Here is a 25,750-nt window from a genome sequence, read left to right as displayed (position 1 = left end):
AAAAGATATAACATATGTTTAACTAGAGTTCTAGAAAGAGAGGAGAGAGGATGGCACAGGGAAAAAAACATGTGGGTAAATGGCCAAAACAAAACAAAATTCACAATTCAGTAAAATTCACACATTTAGAAATTCAAAAATCGAAGCAAAACTTGAGGATAAATATGAAGAAAAGCACACCTAGGTACATCATAGTCAAAGTGCTGAAATCCAAAAATAGGAAAAATCATGAAAGTAGACAGAAAAAAAACTACACACCACATCTAGAGAGCAACAATTTGCTCTGAGAGCCTCAGAAATCATACTGGAAACCCTGAAGGCCAAGAAACACTGGGGCATCTTTACAGTGCTAAAATAAAATAAATACTCAAAAATACTGATGTTCAGAAAAGATCTTGTATTTGAAGACTGTTCTGGAATCAAAAGTAGCATAAAAGAATTACACATCTAACCACTAATACCCAACATTGGTCTTAAGAGTACTCTTTTCAAGAATACCCAAACAAACACAGATGTTCCTATTACCTGTTTTCTCACTGTCCTTTATCTTTTTCATAAAGGTTTTTTCAATACTACTTGAATGTAAAAGAAATGTATCATTTTTAAAGGTAAACACTTAAAACTTTGAGAAACTATCGTTTGAAAGGCTGTTTCCAACTTTTGTAGCATTATAATGTTTCACTTTAAAAAAAAGTTACTCTAGCTCCCTGGCTCCCACCTGTAATCCCAACACTGTGGGAGGCTGAGGCACATGGATCACCTGAGGCCAGGAGTTTGAGACCAGCCTGGCCAATGAGGTGAAACCCCATCTCTACTAAAATGCAAAAATTAGCTGGGTATGTTGGCAGGCGCCTGTAATCCCAGCTACTCAGGAGGCTGAGGCAGGAGAATCCCCTGAACCTGGGAGGCAGAGGTTGCAGTAAGCTAAGATCGCACCATTGCACTCCAGCCTGGATGACAGAGTGAGACTTCGCATTAAAAAAAAAAAAAAAAAAAAAAGGTTACTGTAGTAAGCTAATTTGGAACCTGCTTGAAAGGAAAAAGAAAAGCATACCAGGAGGGAACGGCATAGGCTTGTTGGCTGCTCCAGAGAATAAGCAAGGTAACTCACTTTCACACTCTAAATATTAAGATACATGGCTATGAATGTAAAATGTCAGAGGTACAGGCATATCCTATACTGTAAACTGCCAAGCAAATATTTAGCCATCTTCCACAGTCTAAATATTTGCTTGGCAGTTTACAGTATAGGATGTGCCTGTACCTCTGACATTTTACATTCATAGCCATGTATCTTAATCTTGGTCAAAAGAACTGTCTTTTTGTATGTTCCTTAGGGGTTACTTTTATGAGAAAATCAAATGTTTCCATGATACCTTTCCTCCAAGCATCTGACAGCAGTTGTTCAGGGAGTCTTCCTTTTGTTTCTGCTTTGTCTTGCAGCTCCTAAACACTTAAGCCAGCAATTTCTACTTACCGGAGTTAGCTCAGAATATGGCAGGCAGTTGGGTTTTTAATTTTTTTTTAAGTATAACTAGTCAATGCCTTGGCAGTTGAGCTACTTTCCTGGAGAATTAATAAAAATTAATGCATGACTTCAAAAAAACAGATCATGCAGCTTTTATTTGCCATTTAATATCTTCTTGGGCATGGATGGGATTTTCCTTTCAAATATCTATCAGACACTTAGCTAGCTGGGACATACTGCAGACGATTCTGTGAAAGTCACATATAAAATACAAAATTCTGTTACATATACATCCATTTAACAATAGTTTGTACATTACAATAAGGCCAATGTCAAAGTAACTCCCTGGACTTAACAAGCAGCATGAATATATTGTGGCAGCAGCAGGTAGAAATGCCCCATGAAGGGCAGACAGTGTGCGCGCAGTGCAGTTGCTACCAGAGCGAAGACCAACAAGGGCACATCTTTTTTCTTTTCTTTGTCTTGTTAGTAAGTACGCAGTAAAAGATGGAAGGGGGAAGCAATGGGAATGCGGTGGCAGTTTTGCTGTGCAGGTAGACTGTATTACAGGGAGGCACATGGAATTATAAATTCAACACAAACTTCATTAAGGAAACAGCTGCTCTTTCTCACCAAAAAGACAATTATATACTACTTTCATGATTCTGATTTCCAACTTGCCACACTCTGGGTATCTCCTTTTCACATATCAGTACATTTAAGATGATACATCTTGTGCACTAATTCCAGGAACAAGGAATTCAGTAGTAGACCCTACCAATCAGTTGCTTGTATGACAGGTAACACTATTTCTAGGGAGAAAAGAATCAAAATCTGTTTGGGGGAGCTCTGGAAAACAAAGGCCGATGATATAAACTTGCGTGAGTCCTTCTGCCATTTGTTCACCAGCGAACATTCCACAATTACAAGCTCTGTTATTAACCCTTTTAAATAAATATACGTACACATGCACACCAAAGATAAGGGGCATTGTGAGACAATAATTTAGCATTACTAGCTGTGTGAATGATTAGGCTGGTCAAGATGAAGGCATTAAGTGTACAAATTAGAAATGTGCTTAGAAAGCTAATGTACAGGAATTCAATAGCACGAAGCACAAAGGTTCGAGTGCCTCAGCACCATTCTTAGCACCAAGGGAAATTCCCAATATTAAAAAACAAAAAGCTTAAAAAGCGTAACATTTGACAAGGTGTTAACATTTGATATAGACTAAGAGCATAATTCTTGCCTTTAAATCCTACTTTCTGAAAACATCCAACCTGCATTGTATTCTTGCCAAGGAAGAATATCCCAGGTACCATAAATGAAAGTCAGAGAGTACTTGGTGGAGGGGGAAATACTGATATGAAAAACACCAAGTCCTAAAAGATGCCATAAGCTTTCTAAAAAACATCCGAAGTTGATTTTTCCCCAAGCAATAGCCATTCTCAAATGACAATCCGAGATAGATTCCTTAAAATTCATGATGCTACTAAAACTGACGTTCAGTATCAGCAAAGAGGATGTTTTTGTAATAAACACTTAAATTTTTATTTGTAAACTCCCTTTTCAATCAGAAACAAATCCCCAGCATATTCAGCCAAGTCTAGGTGCTATCTACGGCAGTGTTGTTTAAACTGTGAGTAGCAACCCCGTTGTGAGTCAGGAAATGAATTTAGAGAGTCTGAAGAGCATTAAATCAGGGGGGCGGGAGCAGACACTAAAGGGTATCACACAGTTATGTATTATTTCATGAAATGTTTTAAAGATTTTGTATTTAGGCATGCACATATATACACACACAAACACACATGTTCTGGGTCGTGATGTAAAAAGTTATTTTTATTATGACTTGCAGTCAAAAAAGTTTGAAATACATTGGTCAATAGAGACCACCAAAAATAATAAACATGGAGTTTCCACGAAAAATAATAAACATGGAGATTCCTGGTGTTAATGTCAATAAGGATGAGTACTGAATGTAAACCAGTCTTCTGCTCTGGAATCCAAGGTAAGCTACAGAGTTCTCAGTTTACCATCAACACTAAGGTTTTACTTGTTTTTCCTCTTACCCTACACTTCAGGCAGGGGCATGGGCAACAGAAGGAAGGAGGAAAACCCCTAGTGGCAATGATTTACTTGGAGTGGTATCATGTTCTTTTGAGAAAAGGCATTTTTTAAAAGAGTAATTCCCAGGTGGCTAATTAAAAGGCTTTCCTTCTCCCCTATAAAGTCATACTGGTAGCATAAAAGTGAACAGAAATTTGTCATTACAGTTTGGACATTATAAATGGTCTAAACCAAGGCAGTCTGCGATTTTGTTTCTGATTTTGCAAAATATGCAGCCACAGACACAGATAGAATGTGTGATCTTGTCCTAATCTACTTTATCCGCCTGTAAAAGGAAGACGATTGGAATTATCCGAAGGAGACTGACTCTGTCCTCTCCATCTGTAAAGATGCTAAACAATCATTTTCTCCAAATCAACCACCTAAACACATGACAAGACAATGTTTAGCTTCTGGCTTTCAGAAACCCAATGATAAGGGTCAGTTTAGTTCTGGCACAAAGACTGCTGTGTGCCACCCTAAACGTTACCTCATCTTGGAAGTTTCTTGGGTAAGCCGGGGTTAGCACTGATTTGGCAGATGGCCATAAAAGAAAGTATCCAGGGCCAGACATTAAACACCTGGGTTCTGACTTTGGCACAGGCCTCAGAAAGCCTCTGAGATGACACAGCTTCCTATTTCTTCAGGTGTAAGAGGGAGGTTAAAATAAGTTATTTATAGGGCCCCTTCCTGAAATAACTAATTTGAATGCAGTTCTAAGATTTTTATCCAGCTTGCTCTGCAACTTTGTCTATTAATTCCTTTTATAACAGCTTGAACTCTTTTAGTAACTATTTCTGCCAGTTTCCTTTACAACCACCCCTCAAACATCCAAGGTTCCATTAAGCTCACTCAGACCAGATACTTTAAAAACATAAAGTAAAATAAAGCTAATAAGGAACAAAATTTAAGGCTTTTTCTTTTTATTTCAGCCAAGGAATGATGCATGCTACAGATTAATCTTTACTCTTTCCCACTTGGATTTTCAAAGAACACCACCACTTCAACCCCCAATGAACATGGCACTTGTTTGTTTCTTCCCCTTCTAATTTATTCCAGATTTTCAAGTGTTTTCTTCAGTAACGCTGCTTTCTCCTGCAGTTCAGGTCTGCTGTCTGGCTCCATAGTAGCTAAAGACTCAATTAGGAGCACTCTGCATTCAGATGTCAAACATTCCCACTGTTTAGATTCTGCATGAAAAAAAAAAACAAAAACAAAAAAAACAAAAAACAAAGCAAAAAGAAAAAACCCCAAAGAATCCTTATAGAACAAGCAAGAAAAAAATTTAAAAATATCCTATCCCCCAAATAAATGCAAAGCAACCTCTTGATAACAGATCAGTATATAATTATCATTATATACTGTCAATACGTGTCTCAAAACCTAATTCTTGACAGTAGCGTAGAGGCACATCAGGGAGTTTCCTCTCCTTCCCCCAGTATCAGTGGGAGTAAGAGAAATAATTACACTGAAGCATAGTAGGAAGCAGGAATTATCAGGGCAAGGCACACTGTAGCAAAAAAGTCATTTCAACAACACCATCGCAAGACCATTTCATAAGATACGGTCAGTTAAAAAAAAAAAAAAAAGAACTTCTAAGAAATGTCATAATTGCACGGTCAGATAAATAGATGAACACTCCCTTTTCTTCGAGGAAAGCATCTGAGAACTACATGCACATTGACATTTTTAGAAAATAAGAAAGTATATCAAATCTTAAATCTTGTTTACAAGGTCCTGCCACGTCCTAGCAATGTGGCTTCAAGCAAGTTTAGTTTGCCTTCAGCCTTATTTTCCTCATCTGGACTATATTAGTACATATCTAGCAAACTGAGAATTCGGTAATACGACTAAGTGCCTAGCTCTTTTATCTCAACAAGGAAAAAAGGGATTGGGAGATGTTTAGTGTTACTCAGTCTAAAAGTTCTGTTTGATGGAGCCCTAAGAGAGGTGTTTTAATTGCTAAGCAAAGACAGAGAAGTAGAAAGAGCAAACACACAAGGTTGCAGGAAAAACGTTTCCATCTTCTACATTCTTAATCCGTGAAAACAGTTTGAGAGAGAGAGAAAAAAAAGAAGAGGGTCCTCCTTCTGAAGTCAGTAACAGATACACCACTGGAGAAAATGCTAACAGTTCCCCCCCACCCCGCCCACTGATAGACCATTAGAAGAAAAAGAGGTTAGGGGAGAAGAAATAGGATTAAGAAAATTGCTACTATCAGATTTGATGACTCAAGTAGATAACTGTTAAAAATGTTTTTCCAACTCCACTTTTCAGTGTGTCGTTCTGCTTATTTACATGTACACATGCCACTGTCAACCAATTCCTGTAATTAACCAAGATTAAATCAGGATTCACGATGAAAACAAAAACTTTATTACTTTAAGACAACTATAGCTTAATAATATATTAAAAATATATAAAAGTGTATCAAATTTAAATATTTAGTAAAATTTAATAGTTTTGGCTTTGTCCATTCTTCTTGCATGTGCATACATACTGATTTGTATTTCAGAGTATATGCTTAAGAGTATAAGCAAAAACAAAACAAAAAATTTCTAAAACATATGCCACATGGCTTTGTGGTCCCCCAGTCAGAACTAACAACAACTTACCTTCAAGTTTTTTAAGCAGCAATTCTATCACAGATAAAGCTTCTGTTCTCACAGATGAGTAGGTCTTATTTTCTAAAAAGAAATATCATACAGTTCATATGGCCTGCCTGAAAAACACAACCTCCAAGATTAAATTTGTGTTGCTGAAAGAAAGATGTCCAGAAATTACAACTCTAGGGAAGGGTACATCTGATTTTTTTTTTTAAAGGAAGCTTCCCTTTGCTAAATATCAAATACTTGAAATGTGTGCTAATGTCCACAGTCTTTACTTTGGAAAAACAAAAACCTGTCAGCCAAGTATACCAATCACCACAACAAATGGCAATATTTAAATGATCCATTTTAGAAGTGGGTGATGAAAAAACTATCTCAAACACAAAATCATCTTCGTATCACAGATAAGAACGATCCTTAGGTCTACATGACCCTCCTCATTTTACCAAAGAACATTATACGACCCAGTGTTTAAGCCGATCAGGGACACCTGGAACCCAGCAAAGATAGGTCTGTTGGCTGCCTGTTCTTTATCCATAAAAGGATGCTGCTGCCAACAACTGCGAATGAAACATGCTTCCTTGGCATCCACTCTTTGACATGGCGTCTGGTTCACGGTGAAATTGTCTACCAAAAAAATCATCACACAACCAAGCCCAAAGCAGGGTAGGCATGAGATGGGCCTTATTATCTTGTTATGCTACAAAGTACAAAAGTGCTACAAAGAGTGACGGTGACCTGTCAAAAGGACACAGGAGGCAGCTTGAAAGGGGCTTCCACTGGCCAAATCTGGGACAACTGGAGTAACGAATTAGATTTAAAAAATTAAATTATAAACCATTTGAAGGGGGAAAGATTCCATGAATCAATGCCAGTAACAGATAAATAAAAACATAGGCAGAAGAGAAGAATCTTGCTTACAACAGAATTCCAACCATCAAATGGTGAATGTGGACAAAGTGCTAGAGTTGCAAAATCATCTTAGTAAAAATTGGTTCAGGGAAGAATCATCAATGCATGCTAAATATAGAGAAGAAATTTTAAAGAAGAGAAACAAATTACTTGAATGATCTTAAGATCTGTTCCCACAGGCTACTTATTAGACACAAAAAGAAAACATAGTAACTATCCAGTAGAGAAAAACTGATAGTACCTTGATCAGGTAATCAAAATTAACATCACAAAAGATGACAGATGGACACTGTGTGCCTCTTAATGTGAGGACACATCACTTATGTATGTATCCCAACTGGGAATTCACAACCTGGATATAATCATGAGAAAACATCAAACACCAAATGAGAAACATTCTGTTTTTTCAAAAAGGGAAGTCGGGGGGACTTTATTCTTCAAAATTGTCATTGTCCTAAGACAAAGAAAGGCTGACGAAGTATTCCAGATTGAAGGAGACTAAAAATATATGACAACAAAATTCAATAAATAATCCTGAATTGGAGGCCAAGGCGGGCAGATCACTTGAGGTCAGGAGTTCAAGACCAGCCTAGCCAACATGGTGAAACCCCGTCCCTACTAAAAATACAAAAATTAGCCAGGCATGATGGCACGCACCTGTAATTCCAGTTACTTGGGAAACTGAGGCAGGAAAATCACTTAAACCCAGAAGGCGGAGTTGCAGTGAGCCAAGATCACGCCACTGCACTCCAGCCTGGGTGACAGAGCAAGACCCTGTCTCAAAAATAATAATAACCATTATCATTATCATCATCATCATCATCATCATCATCATCATCATCCTGGACTGGATTCCCTAATGGAGGGGAGGGGAAAAAAATCCTATAAAGAACATTACTGGCTGGGTGTGGTGGCTCATGCCTATAACTCCAGTACTTTCGGAGGCCAAGGCAGGTGGACTGCTTGAGCTCAGGAGTTTTGAGACCAGCCTGGACAACTTGGTGTAGCCCTGTCTCTACAAAAATACAAAAATTAGCTGGGCGTGATAGTGCACACTTGTAATCCCAGCTACTTGGGAGACTGAGGCAGGAGGACTGCTTGAACCTGGAAAGCAGAGGTTGCAATGAGCTGAGATCACACCACTGCACTCCAACCTGAGTGACAGAGCGAGACTCCAACTCGAAAAAAATAAAAATAAAGAACATTACCGAATCAACTGAACAAACTAGAATATGAACGATAAACATTTGATTTAAAAAATTGCATCCATGTTTACTATCTAAAGTTGACAACTGTACCGCGGCACACTAAATAATTGAGGAACAAGGGGGCCTGAAGTAAGCAACATACTTTCAAATGGTTCAGGAGAAAAACATGTATATAGAAGTCCAAATGACAAAGCAAATGGCACAAAATGTTAACAAATGATTCTGCATAAAGTGTATACATATTGCAGAGTATTGCATGTACTGTCGTTGCAACCATTCTGTAAGTTTGAAATTACTTTCAAATAACAATTTTGTAAAAATACTTGTCACGAAGGTTTTTCTAAACTAGATGCTAAAATCCTGTTATAGTTCCAGATTTAAATATTCCAGTTAAGGGGTACACATGGAGTATAATAAGTAGCAGAGTCCAGCAAGCTATTTCAGAAATTTAGTTCCTAAGACAAGGTAGGAAATATTTGAAGCTCAGCTCCTTAGCTTTAAAATTAGGACTCCCTCATCAGTTTTAGTTTACTACACTCACCTAAAGAATATGTGATTGATTTACAAGTTTCAAGCAGAATTTCAGCCAAAGCCTCAGGATCAGCATGTTCTTCTTCCAAAAGCATTAACCTATACAAATCAGAAAGCAAGGTACAAATGCCAATTATTAAGAAACAGTCTAAAACTTTCCTGTCACAATTTCTATCTGTATGTATCACTGTCACTTTAGCTACTAGTTTTTAAATGTATAAAAATTCCATTGATTATACATAAAATGCTGTGGGGAGGAACAAAATAAAAAACTGAGCCATGAAGCAATTTACCCCTGAAAAAAGGCATTCATTGATTGCAGGACTCCTAGCTGCACTTTCCACGTGCTGAGTTTTAGCCGTTCACACATCAATTTGCACAGCTCCTGACGATAACAACCTGGGAAAAAAAGACAAGGTGGGACAGAGCAGGAGACAGTATAAAAGAGCAAGAGATGGAATAAATGAGGGACAGGCAGAGAGAGCAAGAGAAAGGCAGAGGGAAAGAGAAAGAGAGAAGGTGGGGAGGATAAGAGAGAGAAAAGCAGGAAAAAGAAATAAAACAATAAATACTTTTAATTAAAGCCATTGAAATTTCCCCAAAAACTTCAGCATGACTTTGTACTCAATCCCCAAACAAATTTCCTTGATCAGAAACTGCCTCCACAAAGGTGCAATATAATTGTTCACAAATATTCACTTTCAAGGCATATGGTTCTCCATGGAACTGAGAAAGCACTTTAACCACACTTCCTTTGCCCCTCAAAACTCCCTGAATGACAGCCACAGAAAGGAGAACTCTGGAGGCCAGAAGCTCCTCTCTAGATGCTCACAACCTTCTGCAAATTGCAGGTTTACCAAGAGTCAAAAGTGCTTTATTATAAACCTGTTATGCCAACTGCAACTGTAATTATAACTATACAATTAATATTATGCCAACTGATGAATCAGCAGAAAACTCAACAACGAAGTTATTTTTAATTACTGTAGGATTTAGTAGGGCTCAAGCAAATGTAAAAATGGGGGGAGGCAATAAAAAATCTAGAATTCTGCACTAGGATTGTCTCATAAGAGCTTGAAATTTCTTTCTCTGTTTTAAAGAAACAAAACCCAGAAATTGTAGATATATATGAGAAGCCAATGTGTAACAGTTAAGTTCCTAAAGAAAAGGCCTTGGTTCTCAATAAATGCACATTTCTATTAACAATCTTCTATGTCTTATATTAAAATAAACTGCTTTATGTTTGTATCATCTTTCTCATATAATTCCCTGCTTTAGCTTTCTCTACCTATCAAGGAAAAGTTAATACTCTTTATGGCATCATATTAGTGGACTTCCACGGCAGTCTATAACATAATATTAAGAAATAAAACCACCTGCAAATTTGTATCTTCTGGGAAACCCTTCCTATAAACATAGCAAATATATAAGTTCACACAAAGGATGACAGGGCTCAAAGAGAACCTTAACTGATTCTAGACATATCCAATCACAAATAATCAACGGTACTTTTTATAACATTCAATAATATTGTCGCTGGGCATGGAGGCTCATACCTATAATCCCAGCACTTTGAGAGGGAGGCCAAAGTGCGAGGATCACTTGAGCCCAAGAGTTTGAGACCAACCTGGGCAACATAGCAAGACCTCACCTCTTCAAAAAAAATTAGCTGGGTGTCGTGGCATGCACTTGTAGACCCAAATACTTGGGAGGCTGAGGCAGGAAGATCACTTGAGCCCAGGAGGTAAAGGCTGCAAGAACTGCACCACTGCACTCCAGCCTGGGCAACAGAGCAAGACCCTGTCTCAAAAAAAAAAAAAAACAAACGAATACTAAGATCTTCAGCAGGATGCACTGTAGGACCCAACACAAGGCAAGCTTAAAGGGTAGCATCATCACTTCTTGGCCTTTTGGCTAAGATCAAGTGTAAAGGGTAGTATCATCCCAAGGTTAAGGCCCTGTCAGGGGACTCCAAACTAACTGCAACCTCATCCAATAATAAAGGTTGACTGTTCATTTAATCTTTGGGAAATACATGTCCAGTTCTGAAAATTGTCCAAATAGTAATGAGTTTTTCACTGAAACAGGGATTTCGGTTGCTTACTGAACACTTGGTAACAAGGCCATTCATTTCAGGATAAAGAGACCCTGCTAATAAACTTTGTGCATTCCTCTGAATAGAGCTATGATCATCAAGAAGATCAGGAGAACTCTTCTATCAAACTATCTGCATAAAATGTATCACGGTTATTATAGGTGGAACTGTGCCCCCAAAATTCGTATGTTAAAATACTATCCCCCAGTACCTCAGAATGTGACTGTATTATTATTAAAGAGAAGACAGAGCCTTTAAAGAGGTCATATGAGTGGGCCCTAATCCAGCGTGTCTGGTGTCCTTATAGGAAGAGGTGATTAGGGCACAGAGACACCAAAGACCACGTGAAGACACAGGGAGAAGACAGCCATTCCCAAGCCAAGGAGAGAGGTCTCAGGAGAAACTAACCCTGCTGACGCCTTGATCTCGAAATCTCAGACTTCTATCCTCCAGAATTGTGAGAAAATAAATTTCTGCTAAGCCACCCAGTCTGTGATACTTTCTTACAGCAGCCCTAGCTACAGCGTTACAATGATTGGTGAGATCACAGACTCATGTAGACAAAAAACTTTCACTGGATAATTCTCATTATTAATCAATCAGGCTCGATAAGAAACAATAACTATAATTTGTCATACAGAAAATTCTTCGCTCTCATTAAGTAACCTCTGGTTACAGCACTTCAAATGCGGTTTCTGGTGCTTACGTTGGGTCTCTGCGTTTCGGGGCCAGGCTTTGCCCAGGCTTTCAAAGGCACCCAGCAGATATTCCAGCTGGAGCTCCTTTTCCTTTTCATTCTCCTCTTCATTTTTGGTTGTCCGGACCCCACTGCTTTCAAGTGAGTTCTAGGATATATCAAAGAAAAGAAAATGTAACATTTTCTTCTTCAAAGTTATAGGTATACTATTAAAGCTATCAGGGTACCAACCAGGGCAGGAGATATTAACCAAGAGTTAAATGATAAATTCTCTACCATAAGCTTCCCTATTTACAACAAGAATTTATAACCAGAATACTGTATCTAATAAATTTAGGCAATACTTTACAGGCATCTGTAAACAAAAGCTTAAAAATACTGCATATGTAGTCTTTTGAGCATAACATGAAAAGACTTGCATTAGAATCAGATTTTAAAGATGGAAGAAACTCAGTAATGATCTAAATCCAAACTCTTTCTTGATAGAGAAACAGAGGCTAAGAGAAGCAACTGGTCCAGCTTGCTAGTGATGTAATCAACTTAAAACACAAGTCTCCCAAATCCATATGCTATCACTATGTTTGTAATGGAAATTATTTAAATAGCCTTATTACTGAAAGAAAACAACTGCAAATTAGGAGCAATAAGAAATAAGAATGTTACTTAAAATATTTCATGTTTCACAAATAAACAGGGAAACCACACCCTTTTTTTTTTTTTTTTTTTTGGACCAGTGCCCAACTTTTAAAAATGAGTATTCCATTTTCCACATGAAACTTGAGTCTTTTTTTGACCCAAATCCTCCACTCTATGGCAGAGGCAATTCACATGGCACACTGAGCTTCTTGCCTTTACTCTAGGATGGCTGGGGTAGCTTAGCTTATTAGCCAAGGCAAAGCTTATTATGACATGAACTGTTCATTCACTACCAAATCCACTCTCCCCTTCTCCCATGGAGGGCAAATGGACACCCAGAATGAAGACTCAGTCTGCTGCCAGGTGTGGCTAAGTACTGACCAACAGGATGGCTATAAGTCAAAGTGCCATCTAGCAGTGCCCAGGAACTCTCCTCAAGAGAGACATGGCATGCCCACTGTGATCCTTCATCCTTGCTTCATCTCCTCTGCATTCCTGCCTGGAACACAAACACACTGTGGACCATGAGGATGATGACCACACCCTAGAAATGGCAGAGTTCAGAGCTGTAAAGAGCCAGAATACCTGTACACTTTGTGATGCTCCCAACGCTTTGTGAGAAACATAGCATTGACTATCTTGTTTAAGGCCATATTTTGGAATTTCTCTGCTACTTGCAGCTAAACTAATCCTAATAATCAGGACATAGGGGAAAGCAATTTTTTAACTTTTTCTTTTTAAAGTATAAACCAGAACTGAGGATACAGGTGGTATTACCTTCTTGATGAGAGGTATGACAATGTCAGAAAACTCCTGGAATCTGTCCTCTTTGGTGGCCTTCAAGATATCAGCTGCACAGCTGATTGCTACAATCTTGTATTTGAGATTCTCTTTGCTACATTCCTTCAGAACAGCTTGAAGAATTTCATTTGTGCTGGGTTGACTGGGCACAGACTTTTCCAGCTCTGCACTACAGGGTCCATACAAAAGCATCAGAAGTTAATAAAGGCTGCAGTTTTCGGGTTCAGTTTAAGAAATGGCATCTTCATTGAAAGAACATTTACCTGCAAGCTGTCACCACACAGGCAATGGCTTTCAATAGCTCCTCCTAAGGGGTTGAAAGATGAGGAAATACTATTAAGCCCAAACATGTCATTTACACTCTCTACACCATGATTACGATTACCTTAGGAATTTTTGATAACTATGACAACAAAAATTAACAACAGTCACCTTATCTTTAATGCATAATTTTAAGCACATCCACCAAGTTTTACTCCAAACCATGGATGCAGGATAATTATCTTCACCTCCATTTCATAGAAGCCTAAAGAACTGATTTGACCCAGGTCTCACAGAAAACAGTGTCAACCACAGAATTGGAATGATGTCTGACTCCCAGTCCAGTACTACTTCATTCCTGCATGGCCACTATTGACCTTTACAACATAAAGATCATTAGGTTACCACAATCTCATGTTCCCCACTGAGTGTTCACTGTAAGAATCCTACTAAAGCTCTTGTGTAAAAAAATAACTGTTACTAATTCATAGGTCCCAGAGATGGGCATCTTCAGCCCCAGGTTTAGAGGCAGGCTACCTTGCTACTCTATTTCACATATGCCCAATCCTGATCTTTTTATGCCCAATCCTGATCTGTTCATGAGGTCAACAGGTACAAAATGCTGACAAGTTGGTTTAAGACGTAACTTGGAAGGCTGAATATGGAAAATGTATCTATCTCCAGCATTACTGTCCCTTATGCAAGGCCACACGGGTTGCAGTTTGAGAGGAAATACCACAGTTAATCAGGCAAGGTTTACCCAAAGCTTCCACTGTCTAGGAAATCTAGTTCACAAAAATAATCCATTGGAAGTTACACAAAACCAGATTGTTGTTATTATGCGAAATGAAAGATGAAGTCAGAATCCCTTTAACTGGGCATGAATGGTTCCTTTACCTTTCCTGCCCACGTTCTTCCAGCCAGGCCTTGCAGCAATGCGGTCAGTATCATTCCAAGATATGGAGGTACTAGAGAGCTAGTCTGTTTTGCAATTGATGCCATGGCAATTGCACCCTGGGCTTTCATTTTCCAGGACTGAGACTGCAAAGCCTTCTGGGTAATAGTAATTAACTCCTGCAGGTATAATCGAATGCCACCAAAGGATCCTAGGAAAGCAAAATTAAAACAACTTTTAAGTGACAAGAAAAATTAACTGATTTTTCTAAACCTGAAAAAAAGTCAGTGACCAACAGTCTAAAAGCAGTGACTTTCAACTGTTAAAACACACCACTCTCTCAAAGGGAGAGAAAGTGTGTTGGTGTTGTGACTTATTCTCACAATAGTAGAACTTTACGAACTTGGGTGCCCACAGGAACGTATCACACAAATGGGCATCATCCATTAATACGCCACAAGGTGAAAAACACATTTAGAAAACTACTCTAAAATACTCTAAGGCCACATAAAATCACACTCTTAATTAAAAATGTAAAGCTCTCCTTGCTCACAGGGTTTATATTCTCTCATGTGGGCAGTGATGAATGAGTAAAGACAAAAATCCTGAGTGCCAACCTTGAGAACTCAGCAATTTGGATAGGTTCAAAACTAAATGGGACGAGCAATTTGGATGGGTTTAAAACTAAATGGGATGCATATTAAGGTCCTGGGAAAGTAACTTCAGAGGAGTTTATGAATAACGAATGCAAGTAAAAAATTCTAGCTGTGATTCCTAAGAAGCAGGTTTAACTCAGGCCACACTACTAACCAGGTACGTTTTCCTGCCACACTTCAGTCCATAAATTACATTCTTCTTTTTCGGATTTCTCCTCATCAGCAATTTCATGCATGCCTAAAAATGCCAGAGGCAGGACTTCTTTTGCATGATTCTTTAATACATCAGGGCTGTATCGTCCAATAGCATGAATAGTCAAAGCACAAGAGGTCTTGTAGATAGGTTCTGAAAAGGAGAAACCAAAATCTTTATGATATTTATTGTTTTTAAGGGTAACTGATCTAAACAGGCTATTGTTCAACTCATATAATAGCAAAACAAACAGGTAAAATCAATTAGAAATGTTTCTAGCAGGCTGGGTTGTGGTGGCTTACACCTGTAATCCCAGCACTTTGAGAGGCCAAGGTGAGCAGACAGCTTGAGCTCGGGAGTTTAAGACCAGCCTGGGCAACATGGCGAAACCCCACCTATACAAAAAATACAAAAATTAACCAGGCGTGGTGGCACGTGCCTGTAGTTCCAGCTACTCAGGAGGCTGAGACACAAGAATCGCTTGAGCCCAGGAGGCTGAGGTTGCAGTGAGCTGAGATAGCACCACTGCACTCCAACCTCAGCGACAAAGCCAGACACCATCTCAAAAAAAAAGAAAAGAAAAGAAACAAATGTTTCTAGCAAATCACATAAAATCATGGAGGGTAAGACCTAATTTGTACTGTTTTACTGGGCTGTTAACATCTAAATTTAAAATGACATAAAATAGAAAAAGAAAGGTACCTTCTTTCTCCATATACCACCCATTGAGCTTCTGCAGGAGTTTTTCAGTGCTGCTATCCCGTGAGGTCTGAAAAAGAAACAATCCTAAGTATTTCTTTATAACTGTCAAAGAGTTTTATTTAACTAAGCAAGAAATTTAACTCACCCGAACTAAATGGCCCATAGCAAATGCACAAGATTTCTGAATCACACTGTTCCGATCTGTCAGGCCACTCAGCAAAGCACTCATGAGTTTACCTACCAGAAATAAAGAGAAAAAAATCTGATACTTGGTTGACCAAATGTTCCACTCTGTTCCCAGAACCCAAACAAACCTAACCCTGTAATTAACATCTGATTTACTCCACAGTAGTTTAGATTTCTGAATGTTATATTTATATATCCATTTGCTTCCTTTTACATGATATAAAGTTAAAATTAAACTAGAATATCATGGAAAAAGTTGCAAAAATGAGAGCCAGGTATATAAAGAACACTAGTCCAGTCTAGAAGCCAATCTAAGAAGAGAAAAATGCTGATGTAAAATCAGCTATCAATGGTAAGTCCTGTGGAAAAGAGGATACTTTTACCTCCTTATACCACTAAGGAATAATCAAATGTTTATGAACAGTGAAAAGCTGCTAAACTTGATAAACTCTGCACCTCCTGCAGACAAAGAAATGAAGGAGTCAGGGGACTGAGGGGAGAAAAGGCACACAGCATCACAAGTAGGTCTGAATGATAAGTATTTTTCCTTTTTAAAACTCTGTCACACAAGACAGGGCTGTGCAAAAATATCACCACACATCCCTTGACAAACTCACCTGAGTAAGGTGTTAGGTCCTGAGGACACTGAGTAGTTAATGACACAATGACACTGGCACAGCCACCCTACAGGGTTACAAAAGCAAAGGTCTAAATCTGATGGTCGCAATGTTCTACCTACCAAACCATTGGCTTAGGTGCCAAAAATTTAAACATATAAAATACATGAAGCCTAATACCCCCTCCAGGACTCAATATAGAAAAAGGCAAACTCTTAAACTAGTAATGCAGAGATTTTTCTTTTAAACCTCCAAGAGAAAGATGGGTGATCTCAGACATTGTGAAAAAGAAAGAAAACTGGTACAATCTTCTGGAAAAGCAAAATATGTCATCTTGTCCATCACTGTGCTAACATTTCCATTTCCAGAAATTTAACCAAATATCTTCAGGTGTGCCTGAAGACACTCATCACAGTGCTTTACTATTTTTTTTCAAAAACTGAAAACAAATCAGATGTTCCTTGATGGAGTAAAATAAATGATGTTACGTCCATACAGTGGAGTATCACACGGCCATTAGAAGAGGACACTGCAGAAGATACATGTGCAGAAAAGACTGGAAGGAAACACTTCAAAATATTAACAGCAGTTATCTCTGTATGGCAAAATTCTGGACAATTTTTATTTTAACTTTCTCCTAATCTATAAATGCTAAAATTTTAAAATACCAGCAAGTGTTAATTTTGTCATAAGAAAAAATGTGAGTTATTAATTTGTTGTTAAAAGGGTGGTAGGGGGGTGTCTGATCCTTCAAAGATCTTGAAAACTAGGACATTTTTCTATTCAAACACTGCTGACCCCTCTGTGAAAAATGCAATTGCCACCTAAAACAATCCATGCCCTAATAACTGGATGTGCATTTCCATGAACTGCTAATGAATGACAACCCAGAGGGTATGTACACGGCAACCAGAGAACAGAAATGATTCCACTAAATAAGATAATACTTACTGGAACAGTTAGATGTTTTATTTCTTGAACCAGTTACATGTTTTCAGTTATCAGTGCAACCACAGAAATAAAATGGTTAGTGTATAATAATATTAGATTTTGTGGTAAAACATGAATTTCAAACATGATGGCTGTTATATCCTTATGGCCAGAACTAATGAAGATGCACATTTCCTCTTGTGGAAAGTATACTTACCTTAGTTCCAAGACCTACACCACTTCTGATCAGTTCACACAACCTAGGAACTAGCTCGCTCAGCACTGACACATCAAGGTACTGCAGGCACTTTTGAAAAAGGACAAATATAAAGGTAAGCCTTGGCAAATAAGTCAGGACCACATCTTCAATTAAAAACTGCCCTTGTCAAACGTGTACCCACTGGATTTGACATGAAGTTGAAAAATCACTGCTTGCTTCTGCTCTGATTTCAATATTAAAACCACTATTGTACTACAAACAGAAAAATTATTCATCAGTGATTCAACACTAAAAACAAACAAAAAAATGAAAAACATCAATTTGCTAAAAAAGAAAAATAATGATTACTCAAGAATGAAGAATCTTTCTGGGCCTACTTCCTCTTTATCAATCCATGTTTATATAAAAAACCTAAACTAAATATTGATCTTCTACAGTGGGCCTACCCTACCAAACCCCCTCTAATGAGTCAACTTCTTAGATGACTTTTCCTATAAATTGCTGGCCTTTATTTTTGAAAATGCAATTAACATGTTTTCTATTACTAATGAATATAACTAAATGGTATTCACTAACTATTCCTATTTCTTTAAATTTTTATTTCCCCCCAATAATCCAACTAAGACATAACATTCTTAGACCAAATTTTGGTAATACTCCCCCAGCAGGCACTAAAAAATAGCTACTTCTCTTCACCAGTTTAACATAGTTTTTTGTACACTTCAGTTTTTTTAGGGGTTGGATCTATACCTTCAGAGTCCTGCTAAAGGTACAGATCTGCTTAGCAAACTAATTTCCAGTAAACACAATCATAGCTAACTAACCACTACAGGGAATGCACAACAGAGTAACTTTACCAAGACTCCAGGAACTTTAGAAATCAGAACCTCAGAGTGCCAAGCAGCCCTTTACTGCAAATGCCTTCCTATGACTAAAACAACATATCGACATTGCCCAATCTCTTCACATACCTTTATGTTACCTACTTCATTAAATACCTCCAGCTTATAACTTTCCTAGTTCCTCCCAAAGGTAACTATTAGGCACAGGCACAACTCTGAACCTTTCTAAATAGGCAGATCAAAAGACTACAGATGTAAATTTATAGAGAGCTCTTGATATGTTGTTGTCTCTTGTAATACAAATTTGGACCAACTGTTTCTGGTATTTGGGGAATTATTTATTCCACTTAGTAACAGAGAAGAAAAGAGAAATATACTAAGAAAAAACTGGAGTCACAACAGCTGCTTGACTCATCCCATAAGTCTCTGCTTCATTTAACGTAGCCTGAAGACTTTGAAGAATTACACTTTCAGGTACGCAAACAAACCCTCTCATTATTATTTAAGACACTCACCATGTTGATTGTTTCCATCATTGGAGAAGATTTGGCAGCACTAAGCCGAGCACTATCCATCGCAGCCTAAAGAAGAGAAATTAAAGTCACTCGGCACATTCAATTAATTAGGAATAATCCGCACAAACACCCATAAAAGACTTTCACTTCCAAACTAAAGAACTTAAAAAAAAAATAATCCGTAGCTATAACAAAGGCAAACATCAAGTCTAACTCTAATTTCTTTTGACCTACACTCAACAATTTACCAGGAGATCCAGCACCACACTACAGGTGAGAAATTCAGATAACAGTTAAGAAATCAGCATAGTATGGCTCTGGGCAAGTCATCCAGCCTTCTTGAGCCTGAGGTTCTCCATCCACTAAATAAAGGAACTGACTAAACAAATTTCTAAGGTTTTTAAAATTGTATCTAAGCAGTAGAAAATTTTATACGTGCAGTTCTTTAACTTTGTAATCACCCTTCGTATCTATGAAGGTATTTTAATCTAACAACTGTGCTGAAGGAGAGGTTAACACTATCCAGATATGATAAAGGAGAAAAGTAAGGCATACACAAGTGACTTGCCTAGGGCTACAAAGTTTAGACTAGAATTTATGTTTCCAAATTCTCAATGCTTAGTAAACATCCTATGGGCACCCAGGAAGGCGCAAGTCTACTGCTGAAAGAGGGAAAAATAATGAATGAAGAAGGAACAGCAATATTAGAGGCAAAGGGTAAAGAGAGTAAGTTATTAGAGAAGTTTAGGCAAGTTAAAGATCAAATAGTGAACAGAGGAAACATGTTGTATATAACAGGGTTTAACAGTTCTAATAAAAAAAAAATTAAAAAAACAGTCAAATAGAAAAATAGACATGGAATATAAACACAATCACAGAAGAAATATAAACGACTAATACAATATTGAAAAGGCAATGGACAATGCTAGGAAAAGAGTGCAAATCAGAAAAATGAGATTCTTGTTATCACACATACGTTATTCAACAGTGCCAAACGTACGGAGAAAAAAAGAACACTTAAAACCTTTGATGCTGCAAAACCTCTCCATCAAAAATTCAAAATCACCTCACTGTAGAACACTATACATACATTAAAAAGAATAAGTGTATATATAGACATGAGATACTGTTAATTTAAAAAACAAATCACAGGACAACATTCACGGTCTGATACTATTTTTAAATTAGTATGTTTGTTTGGTTTGGTAGCCTATGACTAAAAAGGAATTTGAGAGAAGGCACAGGAAACTTTTGACAGCAGGTGCTCCTCAGGGAATGATACTGTGGTGATTGGGAGACCTTCTATGGGATTACTTTCTATCCTTCTGTATTAACTTTTCACAATAAATATGTTTCATCTGAAGTTTTAAAAAATGACTCTGATCAGGCCGGGCGCGGTGCCTCACGCCTGTAATCCCAGCACTTTGGGAGGCTGAGGCGGGTGGATCACGAGGTCAGGAGATCAAGACCATCCTGGCTAACATGGTGAAACCCTGTCTCTACTAAAAATACAAAAAATCAGCTGGGTGTGGTGGTGCTCACCTGTAATCTCAGCTACTCGGGATGCTGAGGCAAGAGAATCGCTTGAACCTGGCAGGCAGAGGTTGCAGTGAGCTGAGATGGTGCCACTGCACTCCAGCCTGAGTGACAGAGTGATGCTCCGTCTCCAAAAAAATAAAAATAAAAATGACCCTGATCAGAGACCAGGTGACTCCATTACACCTAAAAAGCAGAACGATTTTGAGATATGCCAAAGTCTAGGTGCAAATACTCTTTGCTTACAGGGCAAGGGAGCCCATGGAAGGACTCTGAAGGTATAGATCCCAAGCCCTAACAAAATTGAAATATACAAAAAACTATGTTAAACAAATGTTAATTCATTTTTTAGATGGAAGTTTCAGTTTTCATCCAATTCACAAGACAGTGTATGAGCTGACAACCTCTCTCCAAAAAAACAGTAAAACACTGCATGTGGTGACAGAGGGTGAGTTCTGGTAACAGTAGTGACAGTGTCATTCAAATGAACCTTGGTATCTTAACAGGGCTCTTCCCTCATGATACTTACCAATATGCCTGTGCTATCCACTCACCTTTTCTTGCTCTGTCGCCCGGAGGCTCAAATAATTGAGAACTTGGGGCTCCAATACACTTAAGGACTCTAGCAGAGCTGGAATGAGTTTTGGTGCATGCGGTTTCAACATGGCTCCTGCACTTTTGCTGATCTTCACAAGGGTGTTAATGCTACAAACATATGGAACACAACTCCTGAGTCCTTTTAACAAAAGTGAGAAGACCTACAAATCTAACCATGAGGATGTTCTGCAGTTCACTGCATTAAAGCATATTTTCACATGGTTGCAGAGCCTGGTCTGGGCATTACTTTTTTTAACTTTTATTAAAGAAACTTTCAAGCATACATAGAGGTAGGTAGAACGATAAATGAAGTAGGAAAAGCCTACCTTCATTAATAGTAGGAATGAAGTTCCATGTATTTATTTATAGTAGGAATTTATATTTATAGTGAAATTTTATGGTAGGAATTTATAGTAGGCATGAAATTCCATGTGTTCTCCACCCAGTTCAACAATTAGCAACATCTGACCAATTTTGTTTCATTTATACCTCCTCCATACATACAGCCGCTATTCCCCCCTGCCACTGTATTACAGTCATGTGCTGCATGAGACATTTCAGTCAACAACAACAGACCACAATGTCCAGCAGTAGTCCCATAAGATCATACAAGAATACCTTGGGGATACTGCAGGTTCTGTTCCAGACCACCACAATAAAGAAAGCCACATGAATTTTCTAGTTTACCAGTGCGTATAGAAGTTTTGTTTACACTATATTGTAGTCTATTAAGTGTGCAATAGCATTATGTCTAAAATAAAGTACACTAGTTAACTTTAAAATATCTTAATGCTACTGATCATCTCAGCTTTCAGCGAGTCATTATCTTTTTGCTGGTGGAGGGTCCTACCTCAATGGTGATGCCTACTGACTAATCAGGGTGGTGTTTGCTGAATGCTGGCGTGGCTGTCGTAATTTCTTAAAATAAGTCAACAATGAAGTTTGCTGCATCAATCAACTCCTCCTTTCACAAAATACTTCTTTGTAGCATGAGATGCAGTTTGATAGCATTTTGCCCACATTAGAACGTCTTTCAAAGTTAGAGTCAATCCTCTCCAACCCTGTTGCTGTTTTATTAACTAAGTTTATGAAATATTCTAAATCCTTTGTGGTCATTTTAACAATGTTCACAGAATCTTCACCAGGAGTAGCTTGCATCTCAAGAAACCACTTTCTTTGCTCGTCGATAAGAAGCAACTCCTCTTCTGTTCAAGTTTCATCAGGAGATTGCAACAATTCAGTCACGTCTTCAGGCCCCACTTACGATTTCCACCACATATGCAGTGACTTTCTCCAATGACATCTTGAACCCCTCAAAGTCATCCATGAAAGTTGGAATCAACTTCTTCCGAACTATTAATGACATTTTGACCTCCTCCCATGAATCATGAATGTTCTTAACAGCACCTACAATGGTAAGCCCTTTCCAGAAGGTTTTCAATTTACTTTGCCCAGATCCATCAAAGGAATCACTATCAATGGCAGCTCTAGCCTTACAAAATATACTTCTTGAATAGTAAGACTTGAAAGTTGAAATTACACCTTGATCCATGGGCTTCAGAATGGACGTTGTGTTATGCTAATAGCCATGAAAACATTCATTTCCTTGTACCTCTCTATCAGAGCTTTTGGGTGACCAGGCACACTGTCAATGAGCAGTAATACTTTGAAAGGAATCTTTGGGGTTTTTTTTTGGTTTGGTTTTTGTTTTGTTGTTATTTGTTTGTTTGTTTTTTGTTTTTTTTTTTTTAGCAGTAGGCCTCAACAGCGGACTTAAAATACTCAGTAAACCATGCTGTAACAGATAAGCTGTCATCCAGACTTTGTTGTTCCATTTCTAGAGCACAGAGCAGATTTAGCAGAATTCTTAAGGCTTTAGGATTTTCAGAATGGTAAATGAGCACTGGCTTCAACTTAGTCACCAGCTGCATTGGCCCCTAACAAGACAGTCAGCCTGGCCTTTGAAGCGTTGCAGCCAGGCACTGACTTCTCTCTAGCTAGGAAAATCCTACATGGTATCTTTTGCCAACAAAAGGCTATTTCATCTCCATTGAAAATCTGTTGTTGAGTGTAGACACCTTTATCAGTGATCTTAGCTAGATCTTCTGGATAACCTGCTGCAGCTTCTGTATCAGCAACTGCTGCTTCACCTTGCATCTTTATGTTATGAAGACAGCTTCTTTCCTTAAACCTCATGAGCCAACCTCTGCTAGCTTCCAACTTTTCTTCTGCAGCTTCCTTACTTCTTTTAGACTTCATAGAATTGAAGAGAGTTAGGGCCTTGCTCTGGATTAGGCTTTGGCTGAAGGGAATTTTGTGGCTGATTTGATCTTCTATCCAGAATATTCAAACTTTCTCCCTGTTAGCAAAAGGCTGTTTTGCTTTCTTATCATTTGTGTGTTGGCTAACATAGCACTTTAAACTTCGATTAAGAACATTTCCTTTACATTCACAACTTGGCTGTTTGGCACAAGAGGCCTAGCTTTCAGCCTATCTCAGCTTTCATGACATTCCCTCCTCACTAAGCTTAATCATTTCTAGTTTTCTATTTAAAGTAAGAGACAGGCAACTCTTCCCTTCATTTAGACAGAGGGCATTGTGGGGTTATTAATTAGCCTAATTCCAATATTGTTGTGTCTCAGGGAATGAGACATTTGAGAAGAGGGAGAGAGATGGGGAACAGCTGTTCAGTGGAGCAATCAGGACACACACAACACTGACCAATTAAGTTCACCATCTTAAATGGGTGTAGTTCATACAACTCCAAAACAATTACAAAATAACATCAAAGATCACTGATCACAGATCACCAAAACAGATATAATAGTAATGCAAAGTATGAAATACTGTGAGAATTACCAAAATATGACATAGAGACATGAAGTGAACAGATTTGTGGCAACCCTGCATCAAGCAATCTAACTGCACCATTTTTCCAACTTAATGTGTGCACAACCATGAAATCACCTAACGACACATTTCTCAGAAATATCCTTGTCACTAAGTGACGTGTGACTGCATTTGAAAGCATATCCCTTAACTAAACTTCACTATGAATATCTAAAAGCAAAGGCTCTTTATCATAATCATAATACCATTTTCACACTTTAAAAATATTAATGATTTTTTCATATCAAGTATCCAAATTTCTGTTTCATTAGCTTCTTAAACAGTTGGCATGTTTGAATCAGGATCCAAGCTCACTCACACATTGCAATCTACTGCATTTCTTAAATCTTTTTTAACAGTCTCCTCTCTCCTCTTTTTTTCTCCTTTGTCCTCTTTGATTGTATTCCAGTCATGTCATTTAACATGTTCCTCTTTCCCCTGTACAGATCTACAGGCTAAACTGAGTTCACGTTCAATTTTGTAAAAAAACACACACACACACACACACACACACACACACACAAAGAATCCTTCCTAGGCAATGCTGTGTGTCCTATTCCTCCTATTCCATCACATCACCATGCACTGGTTGTCTTTTTGTGCTATAAGGAGTGATTGGTAGGTTCAGGTCTGGTTGCCCTGAATCATTATAAAGTTCTCTTCAGCCATTCACCCAGTGGATTTAGGGGCATCTAATGATCACTACTTAGATTATTTTACTGAGGAGAGCAAAAAGTGATACTTTTTTTTTTTTTTTTTTTTTTTTTGAGACAGAGTTTCATTCTTGTTGTCCAGGCTGGAGTGCAATGGCACAATCTGGGCTCACCGCAACCTCCGCCTCCCAGGTTCAAGTGACTCTCCTGCCTCAGCCTCCCGAGTAGCTGGGATTACAGGCATGCACCACCACACCTGGCTAATTTTTTTTGTATTTTTAGTAGAGACGGGGTTTCTCCATGTTGGCCAGGTTGGTCTCGAACTCCCGACCTCAAGTGATCCGCCCACCTCGGCCTCCCAAAGTGCTGGGATTACAGGCACCAGCCACCAGGCCCAGCCAAAGTGACACTCTTAATTGCATCATGCCGTTGCATTTGTTAGGTGAGTCCTTCTTAAAAAAAAACTCTTTCATCAACTATCTACTTGCCATGAAATACCACTGGCAGTATTATTAATAATTTGTTCTACTCTTAAGAGTGAAGTAACAATGAAACAGATAAAGTTCCTAGACAGCACTGTAGTTTAAAAACAAACAAAACATACAAACTAGAATCCTACACTATTGGTTTTAACTTAAAGTAGCCATATATTATATCAAAACGTGTAAGTACATTTTTTGAATATTTCATCGTTGCAGGTGGTAAACAGCTTCTCTTAAATCTAATAATCTGTGAAATATTACTAAATATTATAACGAACAAACATGCTCCTGAGGACCTAGAGTGTAACAGGAAGATGTGCTTGTTGGGAGCAGAGGCTGATGACAACAGAACAACACGCTTGACTCAGAATGCTAGGCAAAAATAAGGTCTCATGAGAATGTTTCTGTGAAAATATTGTGACTCACAAGTTTTCACAAATGACCCAAGGGTCATTCTCCTAAACCTCTTTCTCCATATTTTCCAGAATCTAACCTTGAAAGAAACACAAT

At 38.2% G+C, this 25,750-nt stretch overlaps 1 protein-coding gene across 12 annotated transcripts in view; it reads right to left on the bottom strand.

Moving 5' to 3' along the window:
- Nucleotides 1-4,483: 4,483 nt before the first annotated feature.
- ECPAS (Ecm29 proteasome adaptor and scaffold) overlaps nt 4,484-25,750 on the bottom strand; it is a 123,460-nt gene continuing 102,193 nt past the window's right edge. For 6 of the 12 annotated variants that reach the window (XM_054658940.2, XM_054658938.2, XM_063788428.1 and 3 more), the window contains 16 exons: nt 21,174-21,324; nt 19,084-19,149; nt 17,724-17,813; nt 16,577-16,643; nt 15,919-16,010; nt 15,774-15,840; nt 15,033-15,224; nt 14,225-14,433; nt 13,330-13,373; nt 13,043-13,235; nt 11,639-11,777; nt 9,131-9,236; nt 8,848-8,936; nt 7,756-7,872; nt 6,193-6,264; nt 4,484-4,767 (listed from right to left, as the gene is read on the bottom strand). In XM_054658940.2, coding sequence (XP_054514915.1) covers nt 4,628-4,767; nt 6,193-6,264; nt 7,756-7,872; nt 8,848-8,936; nt 9,131-9,236; nt 11,639-11,777; nt 13,043-13,235; nt 13,330-13,373; nt 14,225-14,433; nt 15,033-15,224; nt 15,774-15,840; nt 15,919-16,010; nt 16,577-16,643; nt 17,724-17,813; nt 19,084-19,149; nt 21,174-21,324 — 1,834 coding nt within the window. In that variant the 3' untranslated portion in view covers nt 4,484-4,627. The remainder of the gene's footprint in view (nt 4,768-6,192; nt 6,265-7,755; nt 7,873-8,847; nt 8,937-9,130; nt 9,237-11,638; nt 11,778-13,042; nt 13,236-13,329; nt 13,374-14,224; nt 14,434-15,032; nt 15,225-15,773; nt 15,841-15,918; nt 16,011-16,576; nt 16,644-17,723; nt 17,814-19,083; nt 19,150-21,173; nt 21,325-25,750) is intronic. The other 6 variants (XM_063788425.1, XM_009457085.5, XM_063788427.1 and 3 more) reach the window with 1 other exon arrangement.

The sequence above is a fragment of the Pan troglodytes genome, chromosome 11 (assembly GCF_028858775.2).
Source record: "Pan troglodytes isolate AG18354 chromosome 11, NHGRI_mPanTro3-v2.0_pri, whole genome shotgun sequence".
In the NCBI taxonomy this organism is placed as follows: Eukaryota; Metazoa; Chordata; class Mammalia; order Primates; family Hominidae; genus Pan; species Pan troglodytes.
This window is presented reverse-complemented; position numbering and strand designations above follow the sequence as displayed.